Below are 15,301 nucleotides of genomic sequence, written 5' to 3' on the forward strand. Positions count from 1 at the left end.
GTGGCAGGATGATCATGAGCATGGATTGACCGATATATGTCCACACTGTGACGTCACCTTTCGAGATTTTAGGTTTGATCGTGTGAGGGTGCTGTTGCAGTTGAACAAGACCATTATTATTATTTATTTTTTGCACCGTTGTTCCAAAAACTCAACTGAAATCAAAACATTGGCCTTCTACACACTGCTTTCAGCTTCGCAGAAAATATATTTGTAGATTTTCACTTATTGTACCTAATGTTTACCAAAACAAATCGGTAAAAATACATAAATTTAGTCTATGATACTTTGTATACAGTGGGTGACTACGTGTCGCTGATTGGGTACACTTTTTGGAATTTTCTGTATCGAGGTTTTTCATTAAAAAAAACACATTAATATTCGTGAAATATCGCCCGTTCTGTTGCATTCAGTGGCGTGAAATTCTTTCACCTGGGGTGTTGCGGCGCCCCCCCCCCCCAAGTTTTAATATTGAAGGTGCATTGGGTCATGTTTATTTGTTCGAGTTTTCCTTCTTTTTGTATAAAGGGCACGACATAATATTGGTAGTCTTGTTTTGTCACGGGGGAACCGGGGGGGTCATTGTAAAAATCTGGGGCGGGCCGCTGGCTTCGCCGCATTATGTAAGACGTAAGATGGTTGAACTAATGAATAAACTGGCCCACTCCCATTTGACAGTGCTTGAACCAATGACTGTCCCTAGTGACGTGTTTTAACTGTTCCCCAGCCACACACACCCGCCCCCCCCCCCCCCCCACCTCTTAGCCCCACTCATCCAAGATCCATTCCCGTCATACACTTCCAAAACCCGCGCGCAATGTTTCCCACGCGCGAATAAAAACACCGTGACAATTTTTTGCGGAAAAATAAAGTGGTACCACGCGGGTTAAATTCCTGGTTGAGGTTTTACGCACGTCAACCAGTGACTTCAAGGAAACTGGCGCTGCTTTGTAACATTGCGTTCTATTGGTCAACATAAAGTTGTTTTTGGCGGCTTCAATATTTTAGTTTTGAGAAAGTTTGGGAAGACAAACTTTAAATAATATCTTCATTCTATCATTTATAACGTTTTTATTTCAAATCATTAAAAATAAAAACAATTTTACTGTATGTAATTTGCAAGTTATAATTTTACGTTTCGGTTGTCAAATTTTATTTCGACCAATCAAAACTGACGTTTTAGGGGGCCTTATCCAGACGAACGTGACGTCATTGTCTCGCCGGCATTTTGGAAGTGGTGCCGTATCTGCAATCTTTCGACAATTTCTTTGTGTTTTTGCCAATAAAAATGTCTATCGAACAACAATTTGAGGGGCCGGTGACCCACAGAATCAAGAGTTTCAAAAATAAAGGAAGAGACACAGAGGTAAGTTCATAAACAAATGTATTTTTAGTTTTAATTGTGACTTGGAATCGTTTGACATTTTCAGTGTGCAGTGAATGATGATGCGATGACTAACATTTAACAAACGTAGCACACCGTTTTACATGCATGTTTTCGTATGACGCAGTGTGCTATTTTGTCATTCGGTTGATGCATAATAATGTAGTGAATCTTTTCTTTGTGTGAATGATGTCGCAAATTCACATGACTCATGTTATAATGTATGGTAATTTGTGTGGCTGTAAACTTGACTCAATAAACTTCCTTGTTTTCAACAAGTCAAGAATTGACTTGTGAATAAAAACAGTAAATTAAAATAAAAATATGTTTGCTACGTTAACTTTTATCATTAAAGAAGAGATAAAATAAGTTTACAATATATCCCCATTGTTCCTAAACATAAATGTTGAAGTACAACTACAAATTACAAGAAGTTTTATCTTTTGAACTAACGTCTGTGTTGTTTTCAATTTCATGAAATCGAAAAGATTGTCTGACTTGCTGACCTAAAATTAAAATTAAGTCCTTTCATTTTCAAAGTTTCATTATCAACAGACCCTTGTACGATACTTATATAATATGTGCCATGGATATTGAATCTGCCAGTAACTGTGATGCATTGTTTTGTTTATTTCAAATGTGACATATACTCTATTCTTATATTTCATGTGCCAGTTCTTAAGATTATTAAGATTTTTTAAGTTGCTGGGTTCGAAATAAACAACACAATTTGGCACCAGGGCAGATTCAACAGGAAACAGGTCATCTTGTGTACGCATGCCAAATAGTACGCCTGCATACTCGTGAATTATCTTACGAGTCGGTCGGTGTACGAGTTGGTCGGTGTACGGGTTGGTCGGCATACAAGTTGGTGCGTACGATCAAGTTGACCAGCATTTGATTCAACATATAAGGAAGGCCTGATTTTGATTTCATGTTGACATCGCTGGCATGTCAGCCAGCTTTTATTTCATTTCACTTGGCAACTTGACCAGCAGTAGTCATGACAAGAATATCAAATATTGCACTCGGCCCTCAGCAGAGATTAGAAAATCACCATTGTTTGAAGTTTTTTTTTATTTATTTTTTGCATGGAGAGGGGGAGATTTTTTTTTTTTTTTTTTTTTTGTGGGGGGGGCATTGAATTGAGAATAAGAAAACAATAATGGGCTTGGCCTATTGTTTATTTAAATGTGTACAATTTTTTCATTAATGATGTAATTATGTTTATTTGATTACATTTTATTTAGTTAGAAAAAGCCATGGCTTGATTTTGATTTGAAATAACATAAACAATGTTTGAAACATATTTAACACAAATACTGCAGCCTAGTTTGTTTTTATGTTTTTACTACTAATTTAACAGAATTTGTCGAGTATTGAACATTGAATGACACTTTTAAAAAGTTAAAACAGTTGCATCAACTTGAGTGGTCCCGTTTTATTAAAATCAGGAAAACATTCAGTGTTTGTCAGGCAATTTGTGATTAGAGTGGGTTTCAACCTCGGACCTCCTGATTAGTTACCGGTGCTCTACCAACAGCTAACGTTAATGTTGGCAGTCTCTCTATTTTATCAATATTTTCGTTGGGTGGGGGTGTCAGCCAAGTTTTGTACATAACCATTCCACTCCATTGAATCAAACATTTTTCTTTGACTTTTCCTTTATTCACAGGAGATGAGAAGGAGGAGAAATGAGGTGACAGTTGAATTACGGAAAAACAAGAGAGACGAAAGTTTGTTGAAGAGAAGAAATGTTCCCATCCTTGAAGGAGAATCAGACGAAGAACCTGTGGTAAGAATTTTGTATATTTCGTCATCACAGTTCATTGCTTATTACAAAGTGCAAAAAAATAGTTAATGGCCTAATGTTACGACCCTAGCAGAGTTGTTCTCGAAGGCTTAGGGTGTCAGGGTGTCTTTTGGACAACCTGTTTTAAATTTGGAAACCCTGTTTTATCTGTACTTTACATGTAAATGTACTGCAGCCGATTTCACGAAACGCTAAGATTAATCCTAACTCAAGTTAGGACGAGTAACCCGTCCTAACTTAGGATGGGTTCAATGCATCCTACGTATTTGGATACGGAACTGAATTCGTCCCAAGTCCTAAGATTAATCCTAAGTTAGGAAGAGTTTAGTGAAATCGACGGCATGTAAGTGACCAAATTGGACACCAAGTTGTTAAGTTTCCAGCAAATTTGGACACCCTCGTACCAAATCCTGACTAAGACCTTGCTTACCCTGCGTACTTTGATGTTATTAGTGAATGACATTGTTTTCTTTTGCAGAGCCAAATCTCTTACTTAGAACTCGTGCAAAAAGCAGCCAGTAACCAACCCGCTGTACAACTCCCTGCCGTTCAGTCAGCCCGTAAGCTACTGTCCAGTGACCGTAACCCTCCGATAGATGACCTTATAGCATCCGGAATACTGCCAGTGCTGGTCGAATGTTTAGATAGTTCAAGGTATTGTAATGTAACATTCAAGATAATATTAGTTATAATAATAGTGGCTTCTTATATAGTGTTCATATACATCACTCAGCGACAGGAAGATAAAGAAGGTTAAAAATATAGTTTTCAAATATCATGTTCCGTTTGAATTGGGGAAGTGGGAGAAATTCCATCCTCTATAGTTTCGATGAGTAGTAGAAATGGAAATAGAACTGTGACTCGTTGCTTTACTGATATGAAATTGCTATTATAAATTGATTTTTCTCCTTTTCTCTGTTTCCAGTTCCGCATTGCAATTTGAAGCGGCATGGGCTCTAACGAACATAGCCTCGGGTACGTCAAAACAGACGATGGCAGTCGTTGAGGCGTGCGCCGTACCGAAATTTGTTAATTTGTTAAATTCCGATCAACCCAATGTCTGTGAGCAAGCAGTGTGGGCGCTAGGAAACATCATTGGTAAGTTCACCCCCCCCCTCCAAATCCCCCTCTTGATTGGCAGAAATACTAGTGTACCCCCATACCCTATATACTCCTTGCAAAGTTTTCTTCATTAAAATGGTGGAGTTTTCTTAGTCGCAAACAAGCCACTGTTGGTAGGATTCTTGTATGGTTAAGATGATAATTCATTAGTTAGGATGAAGAACAACCATTTAAGCCCTCATTTAACCAATTCAAGTTTGATTTGTATGATGTCCGGTACAATGGTTTATAGTCAAAAGCTTAATAGTAACAGCTGACCAGATACAAGTTAAAACACATGAGGACCAGTCAGAATTCACTCCAAGTGGTCTGGCTGGCTAGTTCAGTTTGAAACCGTTCCATTCAGTTCATTTGAAGTAAGGACCAATGAAAAGTGTAATGATGAGCTAACTGGTCCTGCCGGCCAAACACTAAATAAAGTCACTAAAACACTTGCAAATTACTCCTTGTTTGCCAAACTCTATCAGGTTTAACAGATGTTTGATTCTTAATTTCTCCAATCGTAGGTGACGGACCCGCCTGCCGGGATTTCTGCATCAAAGAGGGCGTAGTGCGACCCTTACTTAGCTTCATCCAGCCCAATATCCCACTCTCCTTCCTTCGCAATGTCACCTGGGTCATAGTCAATCTGTGTCGAAACAAGGAGCCACCACCAAGGGAAGAGACCATCCGAGAACTATTGCCAGCACTCAGTGCTCTTATCCATCATACAGACACAAATGTAAGTTAATATTTTCTTCTTTATTGTTAATTTTACACTGATACTTTTGACAGAGATGTTCTCTGGTCGATCAGTTTTGTTTCAGGGAGTTTTTCGAGGTTGCAACAGAGGCAATGGCGTCTGTGTAATTAAAGGCCTGAAATACTTTGCAGTTGGGTGGATTATGAGGTTTCGTTTAACAAATGTATGTACAAAAAGATAATCAAATGGAATAAATAAACAAATATTTGTTATAAATAAACAATTTTTTTTCTCTATAGATCCTTGTAGACACAGTATGGGCATTGTCATATCTAACGGACGGCGGAAACGATCAGATTCAACTTGTCATCACGTCCGGAGTTGTCCCCTTTCTTGTACCTCTCCTCAGCCATAAAGAGGTCAAAGTTCAGGTAAGTCCTTACAAAGAGTTCCTCAAATCTGTGGGAAGATAATATTTTTGTTATTGACAAGAAAATAGTGCTTGAAGTGATTATGAGTTACCACATTGATTGAATGACGAGATGTGTCATTGCCTCGTGATTAAGAACACCGGACTCGAGCTCTAGTGTTTCTGATCAGCATAGTGTGGGTTTGAGTCCCGGTCACGATCCTTGAGCAGTAAACTCTGTCTATCGGTTGGGACATTACGCTGGAGGTCCCATGTACTACAAATGGTAATGCTCTTAAAAGAACACAGCACTTGTTGTGGAAGAGTAGGTGGTTAACCAGTGTTTCAGGTTGTCATAGCATGCACCCTTGTGTACAGGTTTCCTCAGGTTTTTGAGTTGCAGTGATTAAGTTCACTTATAAGGCAACCTTGTTTCGTTCCCATAAATGAACTATAATAACAATACAAACAAATTCAAATATATCATTTACTTCACATTTATTTCATATTCCTAAGTTTAACTCTTTTTCAGAGTGATAATATCTAAAGAGATGATTTGTTTTCTTTTCCCCCGACTACAGACAGCAGCATTGAGGGCAGTAGGGAACATCGTTACTGGAACCGACGAGCAAACCCAAGTCGTACTCAGCTGCAAAGCATTATCACACTTCCCCAAGCTACTCACACACCCCAAAGAAAAAATCAACAAGGTAAGGTAGACCACATCACATAATCATTCCATTGAAGACAGACAGGAATCTTGGTTTATCTTCTTTCAGATATTGTTCCTCGATAATCAACCAATATTAACAAAGTGGTTCTGGGAATCTGTGTTGTTGCGATACTTGGTATGAGGGTTTCATATTTGAACTGTTCCTGTGCTTGTACACTTGCAGGTATTTGGTTTATATTGGTACCCATGTCAGTCATTGAACTTCACTCTAGGTTCGAATCTGGGTTGTGTCCTTAAAGCAAGAAAAAGTAACCATCATTGCTTTGTTTTCTGGATGGGACTAAAGGATTGTACTAGGATTGGTAGTGCACTTAAAAGAACACAAAACACTTGTTGTAGAAGAGTAGGAGTTAACCCTGGTGTTTCTGGTTCACATATCAAGGTTACAGGTTTCCTCATGCTTTCATAGTCAAGCGAAGCTATTAAAATGTTATTTTTGTTATGATTCACAGGAAGCCGTGTGGTTCTTATCGAACATCACAGCTGGTAATCAGCAGCAAGTACAAGCCGTCATCGAGTATAATCTACTCCCAGAAATAATTAGGCATTTAGATGGGGTAAGTTGTTATGGATCATCCACAGTTTTCAAGTTATTCAAGTTGTAGAAAATGTACTACTTTTTACCAGTGTTGTTGAATTGAGTCGCTGACTTGGACTGGAGTTGTACTCAAGACGTCAGATCTCATAGTCGTAAGCTAAAAATGAGCGGGGCACCAGTTGCAACATTATTAACTTTATGGAATCTGACTGGTAACCAGTTTCTGTTTAGCAAGATTTTTCTGTGCTTAGCAAGTTTTTATGCTTAAATGCTTTATGAAATTGGGCCCTGACATACCTTGTGAAATTGTACCCTGTCTCTAACCTTTGTATCTGTCCCTCGTTTGCTAACAGTCGGATTTCCAGACGCAAAAGGAAGCAGCCTGGGCAATCAGCAACCTGACGATAAGCGGCACCAAGCCCCAGGTCATGGCGCTAGTCCATCACAACGTCATCAAGCCACTGTGTAACCTGCTTCTAGTCAAGGATCCCCAAGTGGTGCAAGTTTGTCTGGACGGAGTTTACAATATCCTTAAAGCATCGGGAGATAGCTATCAAGAAGTGGCCACAATGATCGAGATGTGCGGAGGTAAGATATAACGGACTTTGAATTTTACTTTTGAAGGGGCACAGCAGTTTTTAATCTGGTAAGGGGCACTTCTATACGGAAAATGTAAGTTTGTATTGGAACCTTTCAAAGGGCACCACAGCAAATTCACAAGGCAAGAAGCACGGGGCACCAAGGCGATTGCTGTGGGTGTCGTGGCCTGACTTATAGAGGGGTTCAAGTTTACAGCTACAGCTGAGGCTACGGCTAGATTTCCACTCATCAATACATCCTTAGCAACAGTCGCAGCCGTAGCTGTAGAGCTTCAGCTACGGCTGCGACTGTTGCTAAGGATGTATTGTACTTCAACCAAATTGACAGCTCTGTCAATTTGGCTTCAGCCTAACTCTCAATATCAGACCTGGAGTTCAGACCAGCTTCAACCTTCAACCCACAAAATTATTTTGTTGTATATCGGTGTCACAATGAAACTGAACCAAGTAAAACGTCAAAAGTTGTTAAAAATTGTGATTTGTTTATTTATTTACTTATTTGTATGTATTATTCTTTTGCAGGACTTGATAAGATTGAGAAACTTCAGAGCAATGAAAATGATGAAGTTTACAAACTTGCATATGACATCATTGATCAATACTTTTCAGACGACGTAAGTATAAATATTTTAAGTCTTAAGATTAAAGACAGGACCGAATTTCTGAAAAACCCTGTGGAGAATCTTAAATTCAGCAATGACTCTTACCCCTGACAAATACTTTTGAAGTGACTAATGTAAAATTAAGATCTCTAATCTGAAGTGCCTGCTTAAATTTCGCTAATGTTAAAAAGAAAGAAATGGAAAAAGAGATATCTAAGCTCAGCTGTAATCGGTTTTGTCAACTGTTCTGAGCCACAATTCCATTGTTCCAGTGTGGAGATTCTACCAGAGTAGAATACTTGGACACCAAAATACATTAATTCAATATTCCCTGTAAGAAAAGTCGTTATAAAATTTGCGATGAATTTAGGACTAACACGGCAAGAGCATCACGAAAGCGGTCGGGGGAAAATCTTTCTGTTTTTTAAATTTGTGTTTCTTTTATTCCAACAGATTGATGAAGATGATCCCGCTCTAGCTCCCCAGGTAGTCCAAGGCGGCTACGAGTTCGACGCCAACACCAACATCCCTGGAGATGACTTCAAATTTTAACCCCCCCCCTTCCTCCGTCCCTACCATGACCAGCGTAACACCCAAGACCATTACCCAGCACCACCATTCCCCCCCCCATCCCTCAAGCTCCTCAGACACCCATCATCCTTCTTGCAAAGGTAGAAATAGATGTTCAACTTGCCTACAGCCGGACGATGAACGACTCCCGAGGTCAAAGGTCATCTTCAAAGGTCAGAGGTCAGACAGGTTGAACTTGCAAGTGTAACTATTAATAGGGTGAGATGAGTTAATGTTTTAGCTGGGTGAAATTGTGACTAACATGCTCTTACTTTTTCCTCTTCTGGAATTGAAGTCACTCATTTTTTCCAGAAGTAGTAAATAATTGTAATTTTAATGAGAGTTGTAAAGGTGGGCATTTGTCATTTGCCGCAACCTTGTTGTTTTAATATGCCTTGGCCATACTTAAAATTAAAGCACTACAGAATTGATTACTTATCGGATTTAGCAACTTAGTACAAACAAGCGGGAAACTAGTCGTGAATCGTTAAACATAACCTGATATTTTGCCTGGTAACCTGTTAATTCTTAGCAAGTTGTTTTCTGTGGATAGCAAACAATTTGTGAATAAGTAGCTCTTTAAAAGTTTCCAACATTGCACAAAGTTTGACAAACTTATGCCACATCCTGCCCCCCCCCCAAAAAAAAAAAAAAAAAAAAAATCCAAAATGCCCACCTGCCTTCCCAAACTTGCACAATATCCAGAGTATTTAGCTAGAATTGTTTACCCCCCAATCCCACAAAATTCCCCATCCTTGTTCGCTGGATTGAAATTTTCAAAATTAAGGTCGAAACTATTTTGTTAACCTGAAAGCCATGAGGAAAGGATTTTGTCAGAATTCACGAGTATGGTTAAGATTTTCAAGATTTTTGAGTTAAACTAAAGTTTCCATTTTTGACACTTGGCTAAAAAAACAAGACTTTTTCAATTCCACAGTTTGTTTAAATCTGTATATCAACTCAATCTAAGTTGAACAGAATAATAAACACATGGTAATGGTCAGAGTGTTCATTCTGAACTTTGCAAATCAATTCTTCATATTTTAATAATCAAAGGATTTTTGTACAAGTTTTGGGGTAACATTTGTACATAATACCCATAGAATCTTCTTGGTTTTTGATTCTTTTTGTATTGAGAGGGGGCTTGTACATCAGCATTTGTACATATATCATATTGCTGCCTAGACTTAACTACCATTTGGCTTTTATGCAAAATGCAATGTACTAGGAGTTCTTTCTTGAAAACAATAACCAGGGCCCAATTTCATGGCTCTGCTTACCGTAAGCACAGAAGAAGCAGGGAATTCTGCGCGTGCGTACTGCACATTACTAGGCATCTTGCGCTTACAAGGCTAGCGCAGAAATTCAGCGCTTGCACGTAAGCGGGGAATCGTGATCGTAAGCGCAGAATTCGGCGGTGAGCAGAGCCATGAAATTGGGCCCAGCACTGAGCCAGAGAAATAAAGTTCCAGGGTAGAGCATAGTTTCAAATGTACATCTAGGAAGCTTTGTGTCATCATGAAATCTGGTTTCTTGTTCGGCAGTGATTTACAAAGTGTTCAGATGTCAGTTTAGAAAAAGATTTCTAAACCTTTTACATGTAGAACAGACATCAGCAAATGCGGTTTGTCATCTGTTGTACCACAACTCGAAAAAACTTGTAACCAGAGAGTCGGTTCGGAAAATAAATCTTTAAAAAAACTAAAAAAACAGAAACAAACTACACGTAGATGTGATCTGTAGCTGCAGCATACAATCAAATAAACTTGGATCAGAGAAAGGCAAAGGTTTTTTTTTAGAGCATTGTGAGAAGTAGAACATTAATTTGCTTGGTGGTTAAAGGACCTTTGCTGAAGTTGCTTGGTAAAATCTTTGAAAGAAAAACATTCAGCAAAGTTCTTCCAAACAAAAAGAAGGGCTAATTTTCAGAGTGATGCCACTAAACTTTGATTAATGCAGATGGAATGTGTTTGGACTTGTATAAAGAGAAAGAACCAACTATTTTCTTGTGATAAAGTATTGTTAAAGTGGAAAGACTAATTTATTCGGTAAGCTTGTATAAAAAAATAAGTAATCGCTCTTCATCGTCATCGACAGGTGGTATATGAAATTGATTCTAATTGCACTTATGTATTGACATTGAAACCCCATCTTCAATGATAAAAGATAGTTTGGAGACTATTCTTCTGTCTTTGCTTAAAATGTTAAAAATGTTAAAAATTTATAAATCGAGAATGGGACTGATTGGAAAAAAAAATCAAAATTACTTGAAAAAAATTCTGTATAATTCTTGGCTGAAGACATCTCTTTTATTGCAAGAAATTGTTTGATGAACCTGGGTAGACTCTTGACATAGAATCTGAATATGCTATAAGGTCCATCTATGTTCCAGTGAATTACGCACCTTGAATATGATAGCACTAACTTGCCTGTAGTTCTACACGCTCAAACTTTGTCACCCAGATTATCAAGTGCTAAGTTGTGGTACCTTTTTAGCGGTGACATGGAACATTAGAACACTTGCTAAGCTCCACTGAGTCAATATGGTACTTCATAACACCTTGTTGGAACTAAGTTTTTAAACTTTGTCCCACTTCCCACGTATTTAAATGTGCATTTGATGTACCTGATTTTAACCCAACCCCCTTTTTCAGCAGGCTTGACTTTTTCTTCTACTACATTTGTAGCACGGTACCTGCCATACATGTAGCTCTCAAGTTTTCTTTATTAAAGACTATGCTTTTTAAATGAAAACAATTTATGTGATTTTTACTGCCTACAAAATGGACCTTAATTAGTTCTCCGAAAAATCCCTCCTCATTTTATTGTTATGAATATGCATATCCATGGTGTGAAATTGTATTTCAGAAAGAAAGCACGAACCATTTATTTATTCAATGATTGTAAACAACTTAAGAGTGAAAACTCTATATAAGTCAAACTTCACCCCAAAAGCTCTTGGTAATTAACCCTACTCAGAAACATTTTTCATGATTCAATGAGCTGCATTAACTGTTCCCTTTAAAAGAGTGCCTATGAATATTCAAATATGTTAAATATGCATTCAAACTAATGAATATTAATGAGACGTTGAATTGAGTATTAACCATTACATTAGTATTACCATGCCTGGTTTCATAGAGCTGCATAAGCAGGAATTGTTGCTTAACAGTTCTCTGTTAAGCAAAATTGAGCAGCTTACCAGTCACAATTGAGGCATGTGACTTAATATTTTGGCTGGTACCTTATCGTACTAGGCATAATTTGGTTGTGCCTAGCTACTTGATGTGTATAAGCAGCTATATGAAATTTGGCCCTGGTGTTTAATGATACCCCTTAGGTGACTAACTAAATGTATATGATCCCTTACCATGTCTGTGACACCCTGAGGGAGATTTATAGGGAACCAGTAAATTTCTACCAGCCTGTTAATTAAAAATCTCGAACAAGCTTTAAAGCCATTATACACTTTCGGTAAACAGTATTGTCCAAGTCCCACACTTCGTGTATCACAACTTATATATAAAATAACAATCCTGTGGAAATTTAGGCTCAATCGGACATCGGAGTCGGGAGAAAATAACGGGGAAAACCCACTCCTGTTTTCGCGCGTTTCGCTGTGTCATGACATGTGTTTATAACAAATCCGTAATTCTCGTTAACGAGAATTTATATTGTTTTACCGTTTTCTCAAAAAGTAAAGCATTTCATGGACTAATATTTCAAGAGAAGTCTTTCACCATTACCTTCTGTAAACCCTGTAAATTATTTGTAAATCTGTGAACTTTTTTTTTTTTTCTGTACCGAAAGGGTCCAATGGCTTTAATGAGCAAAGTTCTCATTCAAGAACTGTTCATTGCATGTTGCATGATTGTCTCAAAAACAAAGACATAACAAAACTGAAATCGAAACAACAAGTTTTTAAATCGATGTTAAACAGTCACTTGTTCCTCTGGAATTTACCTCCCAGTTGAGAAAAAAAAAAAGTTGTCCTACCTCAAAAATGATTTAAAAACCGGTTAATAATATTTATGCATAATTTGCGATGAATTCTACTCTGTGTACAGACAAAATGGAGAAAGGAAACTGCAATTGGGGTTTTCCTGATGAAATATAAGGAGTTTACTTTTTTTTAAACTAAATACACTTGGGATTGATTTAGATCTTTGAATCGAATAAACGGTTCAAGAATATCATATTTTTTAGTAACTTCTTCTTCTTTTCATCGTGAATACCAGCACTCTATACCCTATTACTGTTTTTTTAAAGTAATTTTTAATTTTATTTACAATCTTATCCAATTGATTTAAAGCTGGTATTAAACACTAAGTATTTGTATTTGTTTTTAATGGAGAACTTACAATTTAAAATTACAAACATTGTTTTATGTTTTTATTTATTTATTTTTTAAATTACTGTGTTATACAACAACCCTCTATCACTCAAATTTAGCTGCAGTACACAATGCTAGGATATATGAAACTTCTAAACCGCAAAACATATCCCGTCATTGTTTTTATTTGTGTTGCCCCATTAACTGCACCTTTATTTAATTGCACTGGTTGTAACTTGTAGTTATGCTGCTTACTTAACATTTGATTACGCCACTTCAGTCTGATCTTCTGGTAGTGGTAAAACCCTTTCTGTTTATTAACAAATGTTCCGCCCTCGGTCTTTATTTATTAAAGTCCAACAGCATCTGTTTAGTGTGATTGGTGCTGTACGCCAAAATGTTTTCCTAGAGTGCTTTCCAGGCCCGACGCTTCACTTTTAAAAAGGGCAGGGGCACCAAAGCATTCTTGGAACATTGGAAGGGACACCAAGGCAATAACCCTGGACAACAGAGCAATTGCCTTGTGAAATATCAGTCCTGCCATCATTAAGTACTGTGTTGCTGTCCAGTATAGAGCTTCATTGTATATTGAATTTAACAATGGCGGCTTTGGGTTCCACATAATTGTATTAAATCATTTTTTAACAGTTACTCTGAACTTGTGCGCTACAAAAACAATTTGTTCAAAGTCAAACAGTGAGCTGGCAAAACTATGTTGTCGTGGTTCTAATCGTGAATTTAATATCAGTTGAGTTTATGGCTCACAGCTTTAAATGATTTTGAATTAAATTTTTTAAATTGCGTTAGGACCTTTTCTTTATAATTGCATTCTGATAACTTGTTCTAAAGCTTTCGAAGGATGTCATTTCTACGTGTTAATGTTGATGCTTTTTCAAACTGTTATTTTTTACCATTATTATTAAGTTATTTGGCAGTGTCACAGCATTTGATTTACAGAAAATTTAAATCTATTTCTGGTGTTTTTATTTATTTTTTTAAAAACGAAAAGTGTTGCTAAGTTTATTGTATCTAAACTAGCGGTTGAGTTATTTGGCTAGAGTCTGTCTTGATGGCAAATTAATTTTTTCATTTTTTTTTTGATTAATTAATTGTACATAGGCCATATCTCAGCAGAGTTCTCATGTCATTATTAATATTCATATAATATCCCTACTGTTGCTTAGTAAGAGTGTAGCTAGTCAACAACCCCCGCCCACAAAATCAAAGGAAAGCGTTTTTTACTCCAAAAATGAATTTTCTTGTCTTTATTTTTTTACTTCTATAGGGAAAAAAACACTATGGTGTGTAGCGTTTTGAGTTTGCGTGCCATATAGAAATTTGCCAAAATTCAAGAAAAGAATGCATTCGGTCGAATTGTGACTTTAGGTCAAAATTTTTAAAAACCGCTTTGTGATGATTTTGTGGGAGTTGGTTGCCATTATGATTATGTGTATATATAAAAAAAAACAAGACGGTCCATGGCATACAACCGAACCTGCTTCAGAGACACCAACCAAAAAGTGTATTAATAAAAAAATCAGGGTTGCTGCTTTTTATCTGTTAAAAACAAAGCTCAACCCAAGCTGTTTTGATACGTTGTATAAAAAGTACTATTGTATAAAAAAATGATATATGTGGAAGACAGAAACAAAATTTAATATTATTCTGGCTTGTGGCATGCTATATATGCAAAGCGCAGGAAGCTGAGTTCTGGATGCCATTGGCTAGCTTGAAACTGAATTTGCATAAACTATGCATATTCATTATAGTGGGAGGATTTAATTGCCTTTGGTTATTTGAATACATGTAATGGTGTTTTACTTCCGAAGAAGAAAAAAATGCCTTCTTTCCCCGAAATTTTATGAGCAATATTTTTACTTTTTATTTATAAATTGACTTGTTTCTGATGAATAATTATAATGTTTATAGAAACAAACATGGCCACTTGGGGGGTGGCTTCATTTTAAAAGAGCTGAAAGTCGACAAGATTTGAAGCTTTGCCAGAAAAAACAAAGTATCGTTAGAAAAGTGAAACTGCACTGTTAAAATTGCTGGTTTGTGTTGTGAACTGTCTTGATTCTGAGGAGAGGGGGGGGGGGGGGGGCTGAGAGGTTCGGACCTTTTCTTTAGCCCCACCCGCAATCAAAAGCGACTAGCAATCGCACTCATTTTGGATGAATTCTTTGGACTCTCTCATGCGCAGGAAACGCTCTACACGAAATATATAAGCAAAGCAACTGGCCTAATGTTGGTGGCTTGTTTACTGTTTGGGCTTTCTGGTGGGGTACCTCATGGAGCTCTCTTTTTATAGCTCCATGGGTACCTTGAGACATGTGTAGTGACTATCCATAAGATCCCGCAATCCTAAACTCATCAAAATCCAACTCTGCTTGGTTTTTACTGATTCTGTTGGCCAAAGAAACCTGCTTTACTTGGGCTCGGGCATACCAACATAATCAGAGTCCAACAGTTTTGGTGTTGAGGTACTGAATGGTGTTTGGCTGATGTTCTGCACG

At 37.4% G+C, this 15,301-nt stretch overlaps 1 protein-coding gene across 1 annotated transcript; it reads left to right on the forward strand.

The window, feature by feature from the left end:
* The first annotated feature begins 1,213 nt into the window (after positions 1-1,213).
* LOC139944818 (importin subunit alpha-4-like) lies at positions 1,214-15,084 on the forward strand. The gene is made up of 11 exons (XM_071941931.1): positions 1,214-1,366; positions 3,060-3,179; positions 3,676-3,851; positions 4,123-4,295; positions 4,826-5,040; positions 5,301-5,432; positions 5,992-6,120; positions 6,596-6,700; positions 7,035-7,269; positions 7,803-7,894; positions 8,336-15,084. The coding sequence occupies exons 1-11, from the start codon at positions 1,289-1,291 to the stop codon at positions 8,432-8,434; spliced, it is 1,554 nt and encodes a 517-aa protein (XP_071798032.1). The 5' UTR covers positions 1,214-1,288; the 3' UTR covers positions 8,435-15,084.
* Positions 15,085-15,301: the final 217 nt, after the last annotated feature.

Source organism: Asterias amurensis, chromosome 12 (assembly GCF_032118995.1).
Source record: "Asterias amurensis chromosome 12, ASM3211899v1".
NCBI classification, from domain to species: Eukaryota; Metazoa; Echinodermata; class Asteroidea; order Forcipulatida; family Asteriidae; genus Asterias; species Asterias amurensis.